We start from the raw sequence: 24,171 nt of genomic DNA, 5'->3' as shown, positions 1-24,171 counted from the left end.
TCTCCCTGAAAACTCTGCTCCCTTGCAACCCAAATGGCAACACTTTCTCCCTGAGAAATGGCCACTAACTGGGCACACATCTGTACCTGGATACCATCTGGCTGCTGTTATTGCACAGCTAGGTGGAAAAGAGATGACTTTGCCCTTCCATGCCTCTTCTATAAGCACACTGACAGAACGTTATAGTTCACCAGCATAAAATAGGATCTTGTCTTGAAAGCACTTCCTATAAAGCAAAAGTGGGAAAGGTACAGCTCATAGGCCACATGCAGTTCTTGTGGACCCATTTTGCACTCTTGAACCCTAAATCTGAGGCGGGGGGCGGGGGGAATTCTAAGAAAAGTTTTCACCATTTGTTGACCAAAAATGGCCCCAATCACTGCAAAGTTGTTGCTAAAGATGACAGTTTTCCCAACCCTCCCACAAAGAGCCAAAAACTGCCTGAAAATGAAACCAGAAGAGACATGATATTAATTTCTGGTTGTATCCAGAATGCTGGTGTGGTCCCCACGGGGTTGTGGGGTAAAATATGGCTCCTGTCCCTGCTGCAGCTGCCCATTCTTGCCATAATGGGACAGGATTTTGCAAGGTCAGTGCTGAGCTTTCTTGCTGTCATCTGTGCTGTCCTCTCATGTGTGAAAGTTTGGTCCACTTGACCTTCTCTCACTGTTTTCCCTGGATTCCCAAGCGTTTATTCCCCAAATTCTCATGCCTCCCACCATCATGATCCTTCAAGTAGTGCAAGTCATGACAGTTTCCAACCACTCTGTTTCAGTGTCTGGCTAGCCCCTTCCCATATCCATGGTCTTCTGAACCACCCCAAAGACTATTCTCCCCTGCCCCATTCTCCAAACCCCATAGATTCCATCTTCCAGGAACCTAGCCGAAGAGTACAGAACAAAGACTGGCAACCTACAATCTCTCCTTCTGAGCTGCCAAAGTCCAAGTAAAGCATCTTGGCCCCATCGTCTGAAGACATCTGCAGCCTTTCAAAAGGCTGTTGTAGAAGGATGACTTTGGTGAGGCCTGGCTCCAGGGTAGAAATGGTGAAACCCTTATCGATGTGGATGGACAGTGTGCAGTCCCTCCCATTCCATGTACATGCTGTGGAGGGAGGGGAAAAGCAAGAGCAAAAAGTGTTTAATTTGGCATTAAATTCTGAATAAGATGTTGAATAACATAAAAGAAGATACATTTACCAACTGGCACATTTACCTATTTCAAACCACCAATTGCTATAATGATTTTCACTAATAATAATAATAGTAATCACCACCACCACCACCACCATCAGAGAGCCAGTGTGGCATAGTGGTTTGAGTGTTGAACTATGACTCAGGAGACCAGAGTTTGATTCCCTGCTCAGTCATGGAAAATCACCGGATGACCTTGGACAAGTCACATACTCTTAGCTTCAGAGAATGGCAATGGCAAACCCTCTCTGAAGAAACTTGTCAAGAAACCCTCATTATAGGTTCACCTTAGGGGCAGAAATGACTTGAAGGCACACAACAACAGCAACAACAATTTCTGACCACCTCTTCCTCCAAACTGAGGTGGGAAACAACAGAATAAAATACAATAACAGATAGGTATCAGCTAAAAATGCAGGACGACAATACATAACCATTAAAAAACGCACAAGAGCATAAATGAGCCCTTAAGCTCTGGACAATTTTAAGAGGAACCACTACTTTTCAGCTGAGTCAGTGTTACAGACAAGGCAGATCTTCCTTGTGCCTGGGCACCATCTTGGAGACAGTCTGAAGATTGAAGAAGGGAGGAAGACATGCCAGGTTAAAGCAGGGCAAGGGCAGCCACCACCAGCCTCCACCTCATAGAGGTTACTTATTGAGTGATTCCACCCACAGCCACCACCACCATCACCATCACTGTCATCACTGGAGCTGGTTTTATTCTCAGAACAGAGAAGGCTCATCAGGGAAGAAGACAACAGAGGAGAAAGCTACCCCATAGCTGCCTCCAGGATGGTGCCCAGCCACAAGATCTGCCTTGTTTGTTTGACTGACTGAACTGAGAAATAGTGGCTCCTAACTTTCTAGAGAGAGACTTGACAGGCCCACTAATGCCCAAGAACACATGTACTTTGTTAACAGAGGCATACCTGTACTCTGGGAAAACACATAGTTCTGTGTCAGTGCTACAGCGCAGAACTGCCAAATGGGAGACTATCTCAAGCAGAGAAGCCTATCCTTTCAGTTCCACCACAAATCTCAAAAGCAAGTCCCCATCTACTTCCTGACCTGTTGATACTTCCTGGACACATTCGGCTGCATTGTGACAACCATCCACCAGCATCCTTGTCCATGCAGCCAAGTCCCGATGCGTCTCAACACTGAACAGATGTGTCTCCACACCCTTCTTGGTTCCAGTCCGCAAAGCAAATGAGAGTTCTGTATCATAGAGGAGGGAACCCTTGGATGGGCCAGAGTGCACAAGCCTGCATGGGTTGGAGAAAGGAAAATAAAATCCTTTCAATGAGAAACCTTACATCTATCAGATCACCACTGAGCCTATCTAAATGTGTTGCTTGTGTGGCTGAGATGGTGCATGGTGAACAATTCTATATTGGGGCAGGGAGACCAGTGGGATAATAGTGTCCTAGAAATATGTGTTGAGGTGGATGTGCAGGGCTACCAGATTCAGTAAGGGGCAAGCAAAATTCACGGCTTGGAAAATAAGCCACTACTTTGGAAATGGCTCTGCTTATTTCTACAACCAACATGTGTATCAGAAATCACCTAACCCCCCTTTCCCCCTTGTCAACTCCCATGCATCTCTATTTTAACACAACTTACTTGTCCAGGGCAGCAATAGTAGTGGAGTATAAGGGAAAGAGGGAAGCTTAGTTTCTACCTTTGTCCTCTCATTATGAGTATTAGTGATGGAAATGTGTTAGTGTCTTGTCCCTCAAGAGCTAATTCAATGACAGTGCCCATCACCTGGATGGATACATTATATCAAAGTGGTAGGGAGTAGGGACTGTGGCAGGAGTCTAGGACAGGGAAAAAACCCAGGGATTCACATCAGATTGTAATCCAAATTGGTGAGGCATTTGTATCCTTACAAAGATGACCTCCCTTTTTTCCCTCAGTGAGAAGTACAGATACCAATGGCTCATTTCTGAGTACAGAGAACTTTGCCAGGGTTTCTGCCTTCACCTGAATCACTGAAGAGATTCTCCTTTGCAGGGTTTCCTGCCACAGTGCTTCAGTGGAATAATAAACTATTAGAAGGGGGGTCTTACCCGACACCTCATCTGGTAACTCAAATCCCTACCCCTCTCTCCACTCCATACAGAAGTCTTCTGATGCATGACCCTCTGAAGAAATTTCACTATAGTACATGGTACTTGCCTAGCTCTAGGCCATTTGCATCTATGCTTCCAAACTGTGAAATCAAGGCACTGTACTTTTTAAACTGAAGCTGAAACTCTGTAGATGCTTCTACAAATGAACGTGTTATAGAAACACAGTGGTTGATTTGTGCATTAATATGCAGTTTCCATTTTGTTATCCACCAAATAGCTGCAAATGATCTGCCAGACTCAGTTCATATATTATGTTTTTTAAAAGGTGGACATGAAGTAAATTTTCTGCATCATACACACACAGATGTATCAAAGGGGTACACTGTCAGGGAATGGACAATTACTACAGCTCCATATAAACCTACACGGTGGCAAATCCAGCCTTGCTTTCCCTCATTTTGCTGTGGTGTACATGTTTATCCAATGATACTTGTTTTAATTTGGTTTTAATTTTTTATTGTTTATCTTGTCTTAACTTTTGTATTCTGTGAATTTTTAATGATGTGCTTTTTTACTTGTAAACTGCTTTGAGTCCCAAACTTGGAGAAAGGTTGGGCAGAAATAATGTGTAGCAGCAGTATTCAAATACAGTATCTTGTGTCTGTTAAGAACTAGTTATAACCACAAATAGCCACGAGAGGTCAGTCTAATACCATTTGTCACTTCAGATGCTCCATTACAGGGAGAGGTGAGAAATTTGCTGATTTTTTATTTTTTATTTTAATGGACTAGATTTTTACTTTCTGGACCAACAATGGAAATGGATGCAATCTGTGACCATTCAGGTATAAACCCATTATATATTCCATGAAGGAAAGAAACCAACATCCTGCTGTGGGCAAATACAGTATCACAGTGTGAACAAAACACAGGACCAGATTATAGGTGTGATTCAGAGCAGCACAACAAAAATGAAACTCGCAATTCTTCATAACCCCTACCTCAATCACAGATGCAACCCTAGCCTGAAATCCTACACTTCTTCAGCATACTGTAAATATCTACCAGTGGAATTACGCTACATTTCAATTGTGCTGAATAGAATCATAGAGTTGGAAGAGACCACAAAGGCCATCCAGTCCAACCCCCTACCATGTAGGAACTCTCAGTCAAAGCATCCCTGAGAGATGGCCATCCAGCTTCTGTTTAAAGACCTCCAAGGAAGGAGACTCCACTACACTCCGAAGGAGTGCATTCCACCGTCGAATAGCCCTTACTGTCAGGAAGTTCCTCCTAATGTTCAGGTGGAATCTCTTTTCCTGGAGCTTGCATCCATTGCTCCGGGTCCTAGTCTCTGGAGCAGCAGAAAACAAGTTAGCTCCCTCCTCAATATGACATCCCTTCAAGTATTTAAACAGGGCTATCACCTCTTAACCTTCTCTTCTCCCGACTAAACATCCCCAGCTCCCTAAGTCGTTTCTCATAGGGCATGGATTCAAGACCCTTCACCATTTTAGTCATCCTCCTTTGAACACGTTCCAGTTTCTCAATATCCTTTTTGAATTGTGGTACCCAGAACTGGACAAAGTCTTCCAGATGGAGCCTGACCAAAGCAGAATAGAGTGGCACTATTGCTTCCCTTGATCTAGACACTATACATCTATTGATGTAGCCTAAAATCACATTGGCCTTTTTAGCTGCCACATCGCACTGTTGACTCATGTTCAACTTGTGGTCTACTTGGAATCCTAGATCCCTTTCACACATAATTTTATTCAGCCAGGTGTCCCCCATCCTATATCCATTCATTTCTTTTTTCCGCCCTAGGTGCACTATCTTACATTTCTCCATGTTGAAGTTCATTTTGTTAACTTTGGCCCAGCTTTCTAGTCTATTCAGGTCAGTTTGAATTTTGATCCTGTCTTCTGGGTTATTAGCTACTCCTTCTAATTTGGTGTCATCTGCAAATTTGATAGGTATGCCCCCAATTTTGTCATCCAAGTCACTGATAAAGATATTGAATAGCACTGGGCCCAGGACAGAACCCTGTGGGACCCCACTGGTCACTTCTTTCCAGGATGAAAAGGAACCATTGCTGAGCACCCTTTGGCTTCGGCCCGTCAACCAATTACAAATCCATATAACAGTTACCTTGTCTAGCCCATATTTTACCAGCTTGTTTGCAAGAATGTAATGGGGAACATGTCAAAGGTCTTACTGAAATCAAGATATACTATATCCACAGCATTCCCTTCATCTATCAAGCTAGTAATTTTATCAAAAAATAAAAAAATAAAAAAATAAAAAAAAAAGAGAGAGAGAGAGAGAGAGAGAGATCGGCTTAATCTGGCATGACTTGTTCCTCTGAAATCCATGTTGACTTTTTGTGATTATGGAATTGCCTTCTAGATGCTCGCAGACTCTCTGTTTAATGATCTGCTGCAGAATCTTTCCTGCTATTGATGTCAGACTAACTGGACGATAATTGTTGGGATCCTCTTTTTTCCCCTATTTCAAGATGGGAACAACGTTTGCCCGCCTCCAGTCTGCTGGGACTTCTCCTGTTCTCCAGGAGTTCTCAAAGATTATTGCCAATGGTTCTGATATTACATTTGCCAATTCTTGTAAAACCCTTGGATGTAGTTCATCTGGTCCTAGAGACTTATATTAATTTAGATTAAAAAGGTATTCCTGTACTATCTCTTTACTTATTCTGTGCTGAAATTCCCCTATTCCTCTGCTCCATTATCCTCAGGTTGAGCACCCTTTGCCTTTTCTGAGACGACTGAAGCAAAAAAGGTGTTGAGTAATTCTGTCTTTTCTCTGTCCCCTGTTAGCATTTTGTCATGTTCTCCACACAGTGGCCCTAGAATTTCCTTCTTCTTCCTTTTGCAATGCAACAGCAATGTGAAGTGCACATTTGCATACTTCTGTTTTAATGTAACACTTATGTTTTTAATTGTACTGTTTTTAATCTTGTGAGCTGCTCTGTGTCCCAGTATTGAGGAAAGGGTGGGATATAAACAACAACAACAGCATATAATTGTTGTGCTTTGCCTACAAAAGGTACCCCACATAAATAGCACACTCATGTATATCACTAACAGGATACTGGCCATAGTTTCTTACTGCTGTATTGTTGTCTGCTTTTAATTTTTCTTTCATTATTTTTTGTTTTATGTTTGTCATAGAAAATGTGTAACCTGGTATAATTTTTTTTATCAGTGTTACAAATGTTTTGAAATAAATATTAGATCTAAAAGTGGGAATGCCAATAATATGCATAAGGAAAGTTGCAAATAATAGGGACATATGCAAAAGAGCAGCAACTTACTTTTGAATCTACACTTGAAGACAAAGGAAATTTCTCTCTTTGCAGTGTGCTCTACGATAATTGACCACAAAGCAAAACTAATTCTGTGTGTCTTATTTAATCAACAAATGACCTGGTGCATTTAAAACAAAAATCTTTCCGTTGTTATTGACACGATTGTACCCACAGTGAAGAGAGCCAGTGTATGGTCTGAATGTTGGGCTATGACTCTGGAGATAAAGGTTCGATTCCCCGCTGCAGCATAAAAACTCTCTCAGCCTCAGAGAACAGCAACAGCAAACTTCCTCCTAGGAAACTTGCTGAGAAAACCCTACAATAAAGCCTTAGAGTCATCAAAAATAAAAAAAAATGACTTGGAAGCACACAACAACCACAACCACCCCACAGTAAAATGGATGAAACCATGGTGGGTAGATACATTTTTCTCCATCTCTACTCCCATGCATTCCATATTTTCAGTGTATTTCTCTGAAGACATTCTGAGGATCCTGGGTTAGAGTGTCTTGTACTGCAAATTAGTTAACCAACCCTGGTCTTTCAATTATTCATGTGATTTATAATTTGTCTCTTTACCCTGGGAGTAAATGCAAATGCCCAAGTTGCCACTGTAAATCCAAATCATGGAAAGTGTTGGCATATTGTCATGCCTTATTTTAAAACAAACAAACAATGATTAGTTACATCTATATCCAAATTTTAATGAATTCAAGGTGGCATATATGATTTTCTGTGTCCATCCACAACAACCCTCACAACAACTGTGAGTCTTAGAGAGTGTGACACATCACCCAGCTCGAGCGATGTAACCTTTGACTCCCCACAACTGCCCTTTTCTGCCCCCTAAAGATTGAAAGGCATCTCCAATAAACCCCCAAGCACAGCAATTGATATTGTAGATAGGCTACTATGCTATTTCATATCAAAAACACCAACTTTTTAAAACCATATGTAGTCTTCTATCCACATCCTGTTTTGTTGTTCATGGGGAGCATTTTAGCTATCTGTGTGGCCCCTGGATGGCTCTGAGCCAAAAGGAAAATGAAAAACTTGGGTCCTAAGCCCACCACAGTTGCCTGCTTTTGACAAAAGGCTGGGTTGAGAACAGCCATTTTGAGACCACTTGCTGTGTGAAACCATTTGCTAGAAGTGAGGCTTCCCTTTTACTTTTTTTTTTAAACAAAAATCATTCTAATAGGAGGTGGTTTATTACATACAGTTATGGAGGAGAGCCTCTCCTAGAGGTAAGAATTTGGCACCCAGCTACTCAGTGAAAGCAGCCTTTCCCAGGTTTCATCCAATGGACTCCAATGCAGAAAACAGGGCTCAAAATTTACCTAGTGGCTATGAGAGGGAAGCTGTGTGTTGGTTTGCTGAGAGCATCTCTGCTTTGTGGGAGGCAGCTGTAGAAGAGAAGCTCCTTCTCCGTGAGGATGGCAAGGATGTTCTTTGTCCCATCACCAGGGAGCTAAAAGAAAAAGGTAACTGTTATTGAAATACAGAATAGTGAACTACATGCAACTCTCTTGCACACCCCTGTCTAAAAGGACACTTATGCAGCATGGTGATTTCATTCTCAGCAGCCACTTTTGGAGATACACCCTTGAGCTGCTTTGGATTTATTCATGCTATGAATGTGTGGCATCAGGACAGCCCATATTTATTGCTGTAAATTACATGAATTACTGTCTTGACTAAAAAGGAAGGGCAACGTGACATCTATTCTAAATATCTGAAAAGATGGTGCAATACACACATAACATCATCCCACACAAACAACAGTAGACCTTTTTTTAAAAAGGCAACAGGTTAAAAAAAATATCAAATTATTGTGAGATCAGCGATAATTATGACCTAATGAAGATTCAGCTCTCTGTTTCTCTATTTGATACTATTTCAGAACCTCTCTATTATCCTTTCCAACTATGGAAATTTTAGAGCATTTGTAACTATCTACAAATACAGCAGACTACTTAGCTTGCTCACTTCAATTTGTTGCCCTCTGGCTTTGCTACATGCCCATTTAAAAAATAAATTAAATCCGTAGTTAAACAACTGAAAGTTATTTATAACAAACATAACACTAGACATTAAAAACTGACAAAATATAATACAAATGAGTACAGGCCATTACATTTAATACTGAAAACAATTTGGTAATTTGCAAGAGATACTAAAACTCTTCATTTGTTTCTTGTATTCTCTGTCTCTGCCTCCTCCCTCATCTTGCCAAGGTCCCTTCAGAGGAAGGAGACTGCTGTGAATGGTGTAGGACAATGTTTTTCAGGCTACCTAATGTTGTGGTCCAGCTGAGTTTTTCACCAGTATGCCAGATACTCACACGATATTTGTGCCCATTGGTTACAGAATTATTTTATTTTATTTATTTTTATGCTGTCATGGAAACTTACTGTGGACCAAAAACAAACAAACAAACAATATTATGGATGAACACTGATCCATAGACCACTACTTTGAGTAGCACTGGTCTAGGAGTCTATGAGGTGGTGTTCACATAACTGAATAAAGGAATCTAGGTATCCACAAGATTGTATTTTAATAAAACTACCTCCCACCAAATCTAGATAAGGCTACTGAGCTCTCAGATAAGGCTCTACTGCAGATATTCTCAAACCAAACCAATCCTCAAATGTACTCCAACACTTGATTTCCAGGTGCGGTGTAGTGGTTTGAGCACTGGATTACAACTCTGAAGGGATTCTGGAGAACAGGGTTCAGATCCCTTCTCAACAATGGAACCAACTGTGTGACCTTGGGTACATAACATTCTCTCATTGTCAGGAAGCCAAAGCCAAACCGCATCTGAACAAATCTTGCCAAGAAACCCCTGTGATAGGTTTGCCTTAGGGTTGCCATAGGTCAAGTAACAACAAGGAACCAACGACTATTTCCATTTCAGTGATGACTCTATCTATATTACTGTTCTATGATATTCTATTCCTTTATATCTAAGCTCACCTTTTAGCTAAAGCGGGAACTCAAGGTGGCTTACAAGATAAAAAGAAATGCAAGTTAAAAAACATGAAGCTAAAACTCTACGCTAAGTTTCTATTAATTCGTATTAAGTTGCTTGTAGAATTAAAACTACTGAAAACATTGACTTAAATGAAAAGAATAAAAATAGTACTGCCCAGTAAGAAAAGCCCTTTTCTTTGAAAATAAACAAAAGGCTGCAGAAACAATATTTCCAACCTCTGAACCAAATACTGTAAAGTGGATAAACTGGATTCTGCAGAACTCCAGGTCAGTCTTGAAAATTAAATCAAAAGAAATTACTGGTCCCCAGATATTTTAATAAGATACTTAACAGAAGTAATTTCTGCAAAGCCTCCCTGCCTAGAATTGTTTACTTTCCATACAGACAGGCTACTGGCAGACTTGCTCCCCAAATTATAATAATGTCATATGCGAGCAGCAGAAATTTGTATTTTAGTGTAATTCAAGTGTAAAGATGATGGGGCTGTCTTACCTGCAGGCATTTTTGTTCTCCTGGGAATCAGCACCATTCACATTCATGAATCCCAGTCTTACCTGCTCAGTGAGCCAGCCAATATGCTTGATATCTCTACTTCCTGCAATGCCAGCTCCAGACTGCAAGACCTTCAGCTCCTCTTTCACTCTTGGCAACAGGGCACTGATGTTGCTGTGAATGGCACTGAACCATGCCTGGGCAGATGCTTCATCTTTTGCTCGAAGAAACAAGGAAATCTGGCCATCTGCTGAGCACACTTCTAGGTATCTGTGGGAAGAATCTTCTGTAACCTGAGACTGAAATCCTTCAGACCAAAATGACAAGCTTTGGTCACAGGAAGTGACTGTAATTCTCCCTGTATTTCAGACTGAAAAGCCTTCACAGAGATAGTCCTTATGCATAGTGGCCTAGACTTTCATTTAGTTATTCATTCATTTATTTCATTTGTATGCTGCCTTTATCCCAGAAGGGATCTAAGGTGGCTCACAAATAATTAAAAACAAACAAACAAAACAAAACATTACAATAAAAATTAAAAACAGTGAACATGTACCTACATGAACTAAACTGATTGCCCTTACTCCTCCTCTTAGGAATACTGGATACCTAAATAAAGACTTGTTTATAGGTTTTACATTCTGCACAGATTTTCACCTTGGAGACAGTGGCATTTTTATGTGAGCTCAATGACTTTTATTTAGTCCAATAGAAATACACTCATCCCTCCATATTTGCGGCTTTGATATTTGCGGATTTGATTATTCAAGGATTTGATTAATATGTTTTCTCTAGGAATATCTAGGTCCTCCAGTGCAACTCAATGGTCAACTTTAACTAAAAGTTGCACTGAAAGACCTAGAGATTCCTAGAGAGAATACTCTAGCAGGCATTTGTAGCTCCTTCAGCGCAATTCTATGGCCAGTGTCTGTCAGATGTTGACCACAGAGTTGAACTGGAGGACCTAGAGATTCCTAGAGAGGTGTCCTCTCAGGTAAAAACATGGTGTTTTTGTTATTTGCGGTTTTTCCATATTCACTGGGGTCTTGTGCCCCTGACCCTAGCGAATATGGAGGGACAAGTGTATACTGTATTTTCTATTCAGGGTTAGCCCAGAGTACATATTAAATTGTATGTAGAATCTATATCTACGCAGGGGAGCTGATAAAACCTGGGATAATACTCTGAGGGTTCAGAGTACTTCAGTATATATTATCTCAGAAAACCTTAGAAAACAGCACTGTAAGGAGCACTGTAAGGCACACATTGGGGGCGGGGAGGGGGATTCTGTTGTTTTATCACCTTTGTATTTCATAAACTCTGTTGTTACCCACCTCGATCCCAAAAATGGAAGAGGCAGAATATAAATAAATACATTATTATCATCATCATCATCATCATTATTAATAATAATACTGATGGAAAACTGAAGTTCAAAGTATAGTGAGTAGTGTGTTCATGGCGGTCACATCTGAATCGTAAATTTTTAAGACCAGAATTTACTCTTTATGCTATTATACTAGCTCAACTCAGTAGTAGTTTGCATTATGATGATGATATTATTCTAATTTATCACTGAAGGCCTTTCTGTGAATATAGAGACTGTCTACTGAGTTCTGTGAAATGTCTGAGCGTGTGTGCATGTGTGTTTGTCTGTCTGTCCCTACACAGATATACACACACATATATTTATATGTGTTAATTGTGACCAACATTTGGGGTGTAAGAAGTACAGATTTAAATTAAAAGACTGTAGATTTATGGCATGTATAAATACCAGGCACAGGTCTATAGGTTTTCAAAAAGGCAGTTCATATTGATTACCCCATTTACCTGTAAACGGAAGACTATTACTATGTGCAGAAGTGTAATTCTAATAATCACTTCAAGTTCAGTTCTTTGCACGTTGGTTGTACTGTATTAATCCTGTATCGTAGAAGTACTGGATTACAATTCCCACCATCTCTGACCACTGACCATACTAGAAAAGGCTGATGTACAAAGCCACCAACTCTCTGCCTCTGCTATAGCATATCTTCAAACATTTCTACATAGAAATCAGAGGGCCATTGTAATCACTGTCAAAAAACCTAGGAGATTCATGAGTTTGGGGTGACTGGGTTACCTGTTTTCTGGATCACTAGGTAGACATTTCCTTGATATATAACACATTTTTAAGGGGATATTCTTCCCTTCTTTCAGGTCTCGAAGAGAGAGGATTGGAGAAGCTTGCTTCTGAAAGGCTGCTGGTGAAGAGTCCCAACTTACAGTTGCACCAGTTGATGAATTTTTAAAATAGGGAGAGATCTCCTTCATGTATTTGACTGGAATAGAAAAACAGACAAAATATTCAGCTATGCATTTAAGAGGGATTCTTTTGATGTTCAAAGTCTAATCTGCACTGCAGAAATAATGCAGTTTAATATCACTTTAACTGCTATGGCTCAATACTATGGATCCCTGGGGTTTGTTGTTTTGTGAGATATCTAGTCTTCTCTGAAAGAGAGCTCTGGTGCCACAACTACAAATTCAAGGATTCCATAGGGTAAAGCCATGACAGTGGTGTCAAACTGCATTATTTCTACAGTTCAGATTAGACCCAAGTCCAGTTTTCAAGATTAAAACACACATACTTCAAGCCAGATGCTTGAAGTTACTCATCAGCAATTAGCACCTAGAAAGAACACAAGTTATGCAGTCAGTTTGCACTCCTGTGAGAAATACTGTGTTTGTATTTCAGTGATAATAACCACTGCTATATTTGCATTTATAAACATAAATTGATATAGGCACATTTGATGCAAGTCTGGTTTTATCCACATTGTGCAATTATAGCAGCTTGATTCCATCTTGACTGTCATGGCTCTGTACTATGGATTCCTGGGATTTGTAGTTTAACTCTTTAATGCAGTCCCCTAAAATATAGCATTAAAACTCTGTGCCAAAGCATTCTGTGTATTTCATGAAACAATACATTCCAAGATTCCAGAGGATGGAGCAATTAACGTTTAAGTGGTAGAAAACTGTTATACTGATCCAGTAAAGATACTCCTTCTTTCCCTTTTTGTTCTCTTTGTGGTGATTCATTTGGGGGGGGGGATCAGTAGCCACCCTATTCAGAGCACTACAAAGTGGCATAAATTAAAGCAGACTTCACACAGTTCTTCCAAACCTTGTGCAACAAAGCTTCTAAAAACATATACAAAATATTTTCTTGATTTTTTTTGTAATGGCTGAAAAATTGATTTTGTTTTCCTTATGAACTGACATTTTTGGCATTCGGCTCAAATATGCTTTTTATTTTTAAACTGGCCCATAAAATGAATGTAGAATTTATATTAGTAAAAACTAAAAGCCAGGAAGTATCTACCAAAAGTGACACATTTCTTATGGCACAAGCATTTGTGGCCAAGGTACACTTCCTCTATGGTCTTCATGTATGTTAAGAAATAGGCTATGAGCTCACAAAAACATATGCCTTAATAAATGTGCTTGACGTTAAGGTATCTTAAGACTTTGTAAGACTTGTAACTTTTCTTGCAACAGAGTAATGTGGCTACTTCTCTGAAATGGAAATAATGTTCATGGCCTTCAACTATCCTGATTTGCCAGGAACAGTCCTGATTAATCCTCTCCCATCCCATTTTTCCAGTTGCTTTTAAAATGTCATAATTTCTTTCTCCTTCTCCCACTCTCCCCCTTTGCTCTCAGATTTCTTCAGCTGCTGCAAACCGAGGATGCATCTACACCGACCCCTTAATTCAGGGCCAGCCCGGAGCATAATGCCCCAGACTGGCTCTGGATCGACCACCATGGTGACATGCACTGGGCCAAATCTGGTACAACACCACATCGTTGTGCACACAGGACAGTGGGGCCGACACTGCATCGACCCCGCTGGCCCAACACCTGTTTTCCATGTCACTGCCATATCTTCCTTGTGTGCAGGAGCTCTGTGTAAAGTCTGCCTGGTGTGCCACCACTTCTGAGAGAAATGGGTTACCAGACTCCTTGGCTCACATGTTCAGGTGCCTATTTCTGTCCTTAGAAGAATTGCCCGCATGCCAAGCAGGCTTTATACAGAGTTCCTGCCAGTGAGGAAGTGATGGTGGTAATTCCTAAAACAGGCCATTCCTTGTTGGCACTGGGGATGGCATGGCTCTTGGCATATGGACAAGTGGATTGTGCCAAATAAGACCTGATCCAGTTGTCCACATCCCAAAAGAACCCGAGGTCACTTTGAAGTTTCCAGGATACCCAGGGATTTCCCCCGACTTTGCTAAATTCAGAGCAAAGTCGAGTTAAGGGCAAAAACCTACAGGTCCTCCCCAGAAGTAGCCACAGATCGTCAGGACTGCTAGCACTGGCTTCCAGGTAAGTATGATGTTTTTCACCAGAACAGACAAGCCCTGTGTTCAAAGTGCAAAAGTGGTTCGCACTCAATTAACTCAACTAGGGAAACAAGATGAGGGGGTGAATTCTTACTCTTCCCAGTAGGCCCAGGCAAAAGCAAACTGCTAGAGCCTCTTGTGTGTTCTTCCTTATTAAGAATGTTTGACCACACTCTGATGCTGCTTGGCCACACGTGTTCTAATTTATGTCTGAAATGTTGGAGTGCCTGGTACTTTTTGTTTCTCTTTTATGCTGAAAGCCTGCAGCAGGTACTACAAATCATTTAGTGAGACAAGAAACTGAAAAAGCAGAGTGTTTTCCATGTATTTTTGCCTAGCTCTTTCTTTACCTGCTTTAACAATTCTCATATATGGCAGGAGTAGTGAGAGAAGTATTTTTGGCTGCAGTCCTAGATACACTTATTTGGAAATAAGTTCTATTTGCATTGCATTTATTGCAGATTACTTTTTGAATATTCATGCATAAGACTGCCTTCTTAGCTTCTTGCATGAAAATTGTCTTTGCTCTCTGTGATTTATCTTGGTTTTCACTGAGATAATTTCCAGTTCTTGGCAAGGGCTGATAAATGTGAGTACATTCCCTCAAGCCTTCTTCAGATTCTGTTCTGAATCACTACTTAAACTACCCTTAAGAAAATGCATGCCTCTGGAGAAAGCCCTATGAACATGGAGCCTTCGAAAGGATTATTCCCCTAGATGAACCTTTGGTGAAGATGTAGCAACATCTAATTTAAAGGAATAAGTAGTTACTAAAGGCATCATGTACTTGTCTATCACTTCAGTACTGTACCTGGAAAAAAAAGTCAACTGTGTATGTTGTATCATTTCTTTCATATTTGTTTTCATATACCATAATGACAAGTCTGCAGCTGTGTTACTGAGAAGCAACACAAAATTTGGCTGCAAGTAACTAGAGACCTGAATTGCACAGCATTTGGGCAGAAATGAAATATGCTGCCTTTCTACAACTGTAGGTGATTTTCTTTAAAATTCCTTAGATAGAAAAAATTGATATAGCAATCTGGGTCTTGGAGTATATCCCCAAAAAACCATCCAAGGAAAACATCTGGTGTTAATTATGGCAATTTGTCATATGGCAATTTGTTAATAAAAGGTAAATGAACACACCCCTTCATTTAAATTTTTAGATAGATAGATAGTAAATTGCAGATGAAATATCTATTTCATCTTAGCAAATGAGGATGAAATAATTTCTACAGTTCTCTCCATGCTGTGGGATTAAACATATGTCGTGGCAGTTCTTGCCTCATATTTGCACATTTCAAAGTGTATTAGGAAATTATTCTGCACAGAAATACACGTGGGATTTTGTGCAAAAATCCATGGGTGGAATCCTGCTGGTTAGTCCCAAACAGAGTAGGCCCACTCAATCAATTGTGAAATGGTGAGTGATCACATAGATAAATCCCATTGATTCAATGGGCCTAATATCATTAGGACTAGTAACAGAATCCAGGCCCATATTTTTATTTCAAAAACACCATTTCCACACAAGATGGCTGGGTTTTTTATTTTGACGTGTGTAAGTGCAAAGCCCCAGCCATTTCACACACAAAACCCTATGAAAACAGTGTTTTTAGTGTAGAACCAGATTTTAATGCAAAACACACTTCACTTTCAAGAAACTCTTATGTGTGTTTTCTGAACAAGAGTAGTGCTTTTTGTACAAAAGCCATGATGTTTGCACAAAAGCATAAGGTTTTGGAAATTTTTTTTTCCTGAAAAAATCTCCAATTTTCACACCCATACTATTTCCAGAAATTCATATGGGTTTTTTGGTTGAAAAATCATGTTTCTGTAAAACTAGAACACTAATTTTCCACATCACACTCCCCGCCCCCCCCGCCCCGCCCCCCCTCCCAACTTCCTGGCTTTATGGTACTCCTGCTGATCAAGTTTTCCAAATGTTGGAAAACCCATTTTTCAATGAGGAAATGAATAATGGTGCAGAGGTGAAAAGGCTCCTCCTCTTCCCCTGCTCCTTCAACTCCCCCCCCCCCCAGAAGCACCCCTGTTCCTCCTCTTCCCCCAGCCTCCTGTGCCTTTAACTGACCTCAGGACGCCAGTTAAATGCACAGGAGGATGGAGGGGGAGCAGGATCAGAAACATGACTGTGCTGCTTCCCCCTAGCATCCCAACCCTTTAAGTGACTTCCTGAAGCCAGTTATAGACTGGGGAGGGCAGGGGAAGAAGTGGAACAGGGTTAGGGTTCCCTGTTCCTTCCCCCGCCTGTCTCATGCCTTTAACTGGCCCCCAGAGATTGTTAAAGGCACTGGAGGGTGGGGGAAGGAGCGGAAGGGAGGTTGCCCTTGTCATCCCTTGAGGCTGAGAGAGCGTGACTTATGTGTGTGGTACCTTCAAGTCATTTCCAAGTTATGGTGATCCTAAGGTGAAACTATCATGGAGTTTTCTTAGCAAGTTTCATCAGAGGGTTTTGGGGTTTTTTTGCCATCGTTAGCCTGAGGCTGAGAAAGTGTGCCTTGGGTTTTTCCCAGAAGTCCCACCCCTGGAAGTCTTGCCCCTGGATGGTGGAAGTCGTGCCCTGGAAATTGTGCACCCCCTTCACTGGGTGTCATCCAATGCAGGAATGCCACTGCGTTTGGGCTCTGTCTCTAAAACGTTCGCCATCACTGGGGTAGAGTGTGACTTGACCTAGGCAAGTTACACTGTCTCAGCCTGAAAGGATGGCAATGGCAAACCCTCTCTGAAGAAACTTGCCAAAAACACTTGATAGGGTTGCCATAAATCAGGAATGACTTGAAAGCACACAACAACAACAACAACAAATAAAGTCATAATAAGGAAATTTGTCCTCCCTAGCAATATGAAACTGTATTCTAGACTCACAGAAGCTTCTAAACACTTTTCAAAAACAGTCCAACATGCAGCATACTGCAGTAAAAGGTTCTGTACATGATTATCATGGGTTGAGAACACAGAACAAATAATGATGTTTCAACAGTTAAGCACATGAGACTGGGCATGCATAGCCAACTTTTTGAAGTGCTGCTGTGATGGCAGGGTAGATATAGATTGAGTTTCTGGTGACATACATGATGGATCAGTCGCATAGTGACTTTATCACACATGCCAAAAGTTGCACCAACCTACTCATCCCTCATTCTCAAAATGCCAACAGAATTATACAAATATCCCAGATGGCAACCTAAGCCCCTTTCCTTTCTTTTATGCCAGAATCAATATTTATAGAAAAAAGTGTTTAAGTTGCTGACCTAAAACCAGCTAGAATAATTTTTCATAGATACAATTTGAGCAGAATTGTTTCCTTTCCCAGTTGGTAACACTACTAGGATAACATAAAACTGTTCATTAGATGTGCTATTCTAAATGATATTTACTGCCTCAAATAGGCAGTGTGCTCGTGTCCCACAAATAGGGTTGTCTTATATTTATTGAATGTGTCAGACAGTTCACACAATTTACAGTGTACTATTTGTGTTGGTGCAGTCTTTACATGCACTGAAAGCCCACTGGATGTGTTACATGCCTCCCAGGTGTTGTTGCTGAAGCAGAAAGGATGCTGTATGAATGGGAAAAGGAGATAGCTTCAATGGAAACTATTTCAAAGAGAAAATGCTGCTCCAGTCTATCAGTACCTCAAGTGAGTTTCACCTCAAGTAAAGTCCGTTATTCTTAGCATTTTTCTCTGCAACCTATGAGGTTCCAAACAACTATTTAAAGTAAGGAGGGGTGTCGAGAAGAAACCGTCAGCATAGTTGGGCAGATATCTGACAGTGTGCTAACTAGATTACTTTTTACACTTGTTCCCAATACGTCGGATAAATGTTCCCGCCTGTGCAAGCTGTTCTCTGACCGCCAGCCAACAGGCAGTTCAAAGGCACTGGGATGCCAGCCAACATTGCTCAAAGTACAGTCTAGTGGGAGCCTCTGTCACTGCAATGGATCAGCTGATATAAAGGAGAGAGAAAATAGCTTGTGTATGCAAAGCTCCACACTTCTCTTCATATTAAGTGGAAATGGATCATTTACAGAGTAGAAACTGGGTACACAGGAGGAACTGTACATCTAACAGATGTGGAGGAAACACAGTGGCTACGAGGCTGAGAGATAGATTAGAAAGTCTTGTGTTTAAGTATTCCTCTGACACCAATTCATGCAGTGGCCCTAGACTTATCTGCACCAAAGGGAGAATACTTATGTCCCAAGGTGGGAATTAAAAGATATTGGCTGGGATCAGAGTAGTGGATTGTAAATCTCTGCATGCAGAGTTAAGCATTAATTGTGTTGAATGGCAACATTATGAAACTGCATCAAGCGACCAAATATGCACTGAAATGTGTGAAATGCACATGCATGTCCATGGACATTATGCATCTACATGCACATGGGCACCAACGCAGATAACATTGACATTACATGGATAACTCTGCTTCTGCAACCTTGAACTGAATACAGACATTCCACACTGGACAAAAAGGTCCAACTGCTTCATAGAGAAACGTGACCATGTGTAAAAACACCAACAGGATTATTGCCAATGTATGAAATTTTTTCTAAATACATTTGCCCCTCCATTTTTGCGGACTTGGAGTCTGTGTCCCTCAGAAATACGTGAGGGGCATATGGAGGGTGACACAATGGGGCTCATGCCCGAGGCACGGGTGTGGCTGTGTGTGCAGGAATGTGCTGCCATTGGAGTCAATAGGAACTCCCAATATCAGCAATTTTCCGTTTTCATGGGTAGTGATGGTCTGGAACAAATCCCTATGAAAACACAGAAATGGCTGTATTCACTACTGGGTAGCAAAGCAAAAAATATCAGGATTTTATGAACTACAACAAGGCTTCTTAGGCTATCTGATGAAGAGCACCAACAATTATCTTTTCCAGTGTTCCTGAGCCTGGCACCACATTTGTGCCCTTTGGCTGCAATTGTTTCTTTCCTGGAAACTCTCTGTGGATTAGCAGCTGGTGGCATGCAGATCAGCATCAGAACAGGGACTACCATTTTGAGCTGCACTAGACTACAGGGTTCATAGCAATTTAAAATTATTACGAGGTATATAATGTATAAAACAGTTAAATGAAATTAGTATTTTAAAATGTTTGTTTCTTTGTTTTTTTAAAAAAACAAGATTCAGGGCACCATGTTAGAACTCATTTTGATAGCAGCCACCAAAAACTTTACAGATTTAACTGTTACCCACTTACCTTGATTTGAAAAGACAAAAATAGATGAGCTTTACACTGAGCTTTGGCCTGTCTCTTTTGCAATGAAAACAGGTGCAACAGCAAGAAACCTTGCAACACATGTAGGTTTTGCACACACATGTACACAGTTTCTTTGGATTACAGCGTGTGAAATCAGAGGCAACAAAGGTGACCCCCAACAAGGCAAATTGCATTAAGGTCATCCACATGAATGGAAATTATTGAATTTTATTAACCAAAATTAAGTCAAAAGGTAAATGCATTCCATTTAGTGGTATTTCAAAAGAACATGCCCTATATCAACAGAACATAATTCTATATAAATTTAAGATACTTGAACCTTCACTGTAAGAAACACAGAAATCTGAAAGTAACATACAGAGACTAAGATATTTTAAATCGCTAGAATCTTAAGAGTTCATTAATGAGTTCACTTAATTAATTGGGACAACCAGGTCAGGATCTGTCGGTGACTTACTCTGGTGTAATCCTCTGGTGACTTTTTAAGCCACTGCAGGAGAAGGCAAGCTGTGGCTCCTTGTTCAATCCATTTGCCACAGGTGGGCAAAACAGCTGGTCTAGCAGTATAGGTACACCAGTGGAGATTATGCTCTGCTCATAATTAAAAGAGGATATTGGTTTCAATTGCTTTTACTCTTGTATGTAATACCATGGAATGCTTAGCCCTTATGACTAGGATTTACTCAGTTTTACAATTCCTTGTCTTCCCAAATTGATATTTTCCAAGACATATGTCTATGTATTCTATACTTAATAGATCTGTTTGGCTAAAATATTATTTTAAAAAACCAAGTGCAAACAAAACAAAACATTTGTTCCATAGCCAAATATACAAACTTGACAATGGAAACAGTTGTGTATTATTAAATAGTAATATTTTAAAAGAAACAGTTAGCCTGCCTGGAGCCTGGAACTTTGCAGTGGCAAACAAACAATTTGAGAACTATCTATAGCAGAGAGGATATGGCCCACTTTAACCAAGTAATTATGCTGCTTTTGAAGTGGTAATGATCTCGCTAGTGACTTAAGTTTTCCTCAGCTTAACCCAAATGTTTCCATTTGTTCGTATCTGGTGTTGCATTGTTTTGGTTGGCCAACCCAACTCTACCCAGTGTCTTTATAAGTTTAGGCTTTCTGGATACAAAATAACAACATTGTGCTCTGCCTAAAAGATAAGAGACTACATATGTTCATCTATTACAGCAATGTTTCTCAAAGTCCATGGATTGGTGCCAGTCCCTTAGTCCTCTTCTGCTGGCTCCCAAAGAGTGCCCCAAAAAAGAAGGAAACAATTATAGCCAATGGGTACAAATATGGCATTGGACTTTGGCACATGGGGAAAGATATGCCAGTCCCCGGCATCAGACAGTTTAAGAAAGATTGTACTAGAGCACTAGGGAAAGAGTGTACCTTTGATTATGCTAATACAAAGTCAGTGTGCTGAAACCTGAAGGCTCTGCAAGCATGCCCTCTTCTCCCATTCAAACACTTCAACAGAAACAGTGTATGAATAGAGATGTGTAGCATTAAAAAAATAATATTATGGAACTCAATGCCCAGTGGGGAGTGTTGGCTTCCATGTGACTGGAGTGGTGAATCTATTGTTGGGTTTAATCTGAGCTTCGAAGAAACTTTCCAAGGTGATGAACCTTACCACAAAATACATTCAACACATTTAATAGTTCATGGTGTAGTGGTTTGAGCACTGAACAATGACTCAGGAGATCAGGTTTCAATTCCCTGCTCAGCCCTGTGTGACATAGGGCAAGTCACACACTCTCAGAAAACCCTGTGACATGTTCCCCTCAGGGTCACCATAAACTGGAAACAACTTGAAGACACACAGCAGCAGCAGCAACAACAACAACCTGACAGGGAAGGCCTCAATCACCACTGACACTGTCTCTTGGAACAACTGTGATCCTTTATACAGGAACAACACTCTCACTCTGGTATTCCTTCTGCTGCAGGATTAAATTTTGTTTGCCATCACTTGCCTGAACATAAGCTATTCCAAAAGGAGGGTGATATGTATTGCAAATCTTATTTATCCATGCTGAATATGCATTGATTATTTAAGAAATCCCTGAAAATACATTTCTTCAGCCCTTTGTCAATCAGCACTGTGGTCCAAACCTGTTTTCTCTAGCCAGAGATCTATTTATGCTGGGCACATGGAAGAAGAAACAGCCCAGCTCACTAACCTTTTAAGGGAGAACTCTGAAGATCTGCTTCTTCATGCAGTAGTGAGGAATTTGTTCCCCTCAGCCAACATTTCTATAAATTACAAGGTTGATTTTCTCTCACTTATAAGCATAGAAACTTCTCCAAGGGAGAGAGGGGGAAAACAATCACACAAATCCTTGGCCTTGCAGAACATTTCTTTAACGTTCAGAAGTATCTTGCTAATAGCTATTTTTTCCCCAAGCTGCATCAGCCATACTCTTATACACATTGTAGGATCTCTCCCTGGAACTTGGCAGGGATTGTTTGTCATCTTTTTTAAAGCTACTGAATAGCATCTCATTGATGGCATATAAACACACACGCACACACAAACACACAAATAAATAAAGCACTTTCTAACACATTTGCCCTGAAAACTCTGCGCCACCACCTCTTTTACTTACATTGTATTCTTGTTTTGTGGAGAGCTCTTGTTAAAAGTCAAGGAGAAAGGGCAACTGAAGAAGTCACAAACAGCATTTGTAAGATTTAGAGCATGTAGAATAGATGACTCATGGGCGCAACTGCCCACCCCCACACTTGCCAACCCCCATCTCCCTCTCTTCATTCTCCAGTTCTAAGGAAGAAGGAGCAGAGATAGCTATGATTCCATGAAACTATAATTCCAAGTGAATACAGTTGGCTTTCCACATTTGCAGCTTTGACTTTTGCAAATCTGATTATATGTGGTTGTTATTAATATGCTCTCTCTAGGAATCCCTAGGTCCTCCAGCACAACTCTGCAAGATGTTGACCATAGAGTTGTGCTGGAAAACCTAGAAGTTCCTAGAGAAAACATTCCTCTGGGCATTTGTAGATCCTCCAGCATGATTCTATTATCAACTTCATAGAGCTGCACTGGAGGATCTGGAGATTCCTAGAGAGGTGTTCTCTAAGGTTTAAAAAATAGTTTTTTATTTGCAGTTTTCCCATATTCACAGGGGTCCTTCAACCCTAGCCCTAGTGAATGTGGAGGAACCACTGTACAACAAGAGCAACTGTAGCAGCCCAACCTCCTTTTACAGAGAGAAGAATGGGAAGAAGGGAAGAACAAAGCAAGAGAGCCTGACCCTGACAGAAATGCAGGAAGGGCACCATCAGTAATCACTTAGCAATGGCTCTCTACCAATCCCTACTGGACCTACTACTGTTTCTCCATGCTGCCTCTCCCAGTTGATTTCCTCCTTGTGAGTAACTGAACTCTTCATCCTTTCCGTGGGCCCAGTGAATGACTAAGGAGACACTTACAAGGATAAGACCCCCCTCCTCACCTACCGAGAGCTTCTTGCCTAACATTACCCTTAAAATCGGTACTGTTAAAGTATATACTCTCAAGGCCATGCCATGTGCACCAGATGAAGCTGAAAAGAGACAAACTTGTGTCACCTAGTAAACAGTGGAGCCATACGCTGCAGGAAGGATAGAGAGGATTTCCACATATCAGTCTTAGTGTGTGCCACCATGTACATTTCTACTTTAGCCATTAGTACCTTGCTTAATAAGTGACAAACTCATTTGCTTTGTAAGCTGAAATTCTGTTGAGCAAAGCCCCAGATGCATTCCTTTATTGCACCAGGACTTTCATCCTTTGGCACTCTCAGGTATGAACAGCAATTATTAGACTTGTCCAGAGGCAACACTTAATGAAATGCCACTCATCCCAATCTGACCCTACTGGCCTTGCTTTCACCTCTGCCTCATCCAAGTTTGATTTATATTATTGTTGGTCACCTTTGACCTCTCTTCATAAACTCCTTGAAAGAGTTATGCCATGTATTTGTGGTTTCTTTTTAAACATGTGCAATACAAGCCACTGGAAATTCATGTGATACATGTTATGGCAGTGCCGAATCGTGAGTGAATCAGGCAGATCAGCATTACTTTGTACACACTCTGTTCTGAGAGGCTTGTATCCAGAATGGAACAGTTCAAAGTACCTCAGACAAACCTGGAAATCTAGATACTAAAAATAGATGGGAAAAAGCCAAACAGTTTGTCTCCAAAATGACCATGTAAAGAAACTGAAGGTGGTTTGATGCAGAAGGGAAGGAGGAGACCTGGGTTGCGCTTGCTTACAGCCTTATAATGCAGTCTGGCGCATGAATCTCACTACCTCTCTGTAGTCACAGTGCTCATGAAATGAGACTGTGAAGTCACTGAAATTATATAATCAGTCTTCTACACCTTGGTCCAAAACACACTGCAG

The 24,171-nt window shown here is 40.8% G+C and overlaps 1 protein-coding gene and 1 long non-coding RNA gene across 2 annotated transcripts in view; one reads left to right on the top strand and one right to left on the bottom strand.

The window, feature by feature from the left end:
• The window catches only part of LOC121927875, a 41,485-nt gene extending 29,106 nt beyond the window's left edge, over positions 1-12,379 (top strand). Inside the window, exon 3 of the long non-coding RNA XR_006103377.1 lies at positions 12,295-12,379. This is a non-coding gene — a long non-coding RNA (uncharacterized LOC121927875). The remainder of the gene's footprint in view (positions 1-12,294) is intronic.
• Positions 1-24,171, bottom strand: part of SNTA1 (syntrophin alpha 1) — a 103,077-nt gene that overhangs the window by 1,649 nt on the left and 77,257 nt on the right. The window contains 5 exon segments of the mRNA XM_042461861.1: positions 917-1,104; positions 2,265-2,461; positions 7,940-8,070; positions 10,155-10,362; positions 12,218-12,416. Coding sequence (XP_042317795.1) covers positions 917-1,104; positions 2,265-2,461; positions 7,940-8,070; positions 10,155-10,362; positions 12,218-12,416 — 923 coding nt within the window.

Source organism: Sceloporus undulatus, chromosome 4, assembly GCF_019175285.1.
Source record: "Sceloporus undulatus isolate JIND9_A2432 ecotype Alabama chromosome 4, SceUnd_v1.1, whole genome shotgun sequence".
Lineage (NCBI taxonomy): Eukaryota > Metazoa > Chordata > Lepidosauria > Squamata > Phrynosomatidae > Sceloporus > Sceloporus undulatus.
The sequence above is the reverse complement of the archived record's forward strand: the minus strand, read 5'-3'. Positions and strand labels throughout refer to the sequence as shown.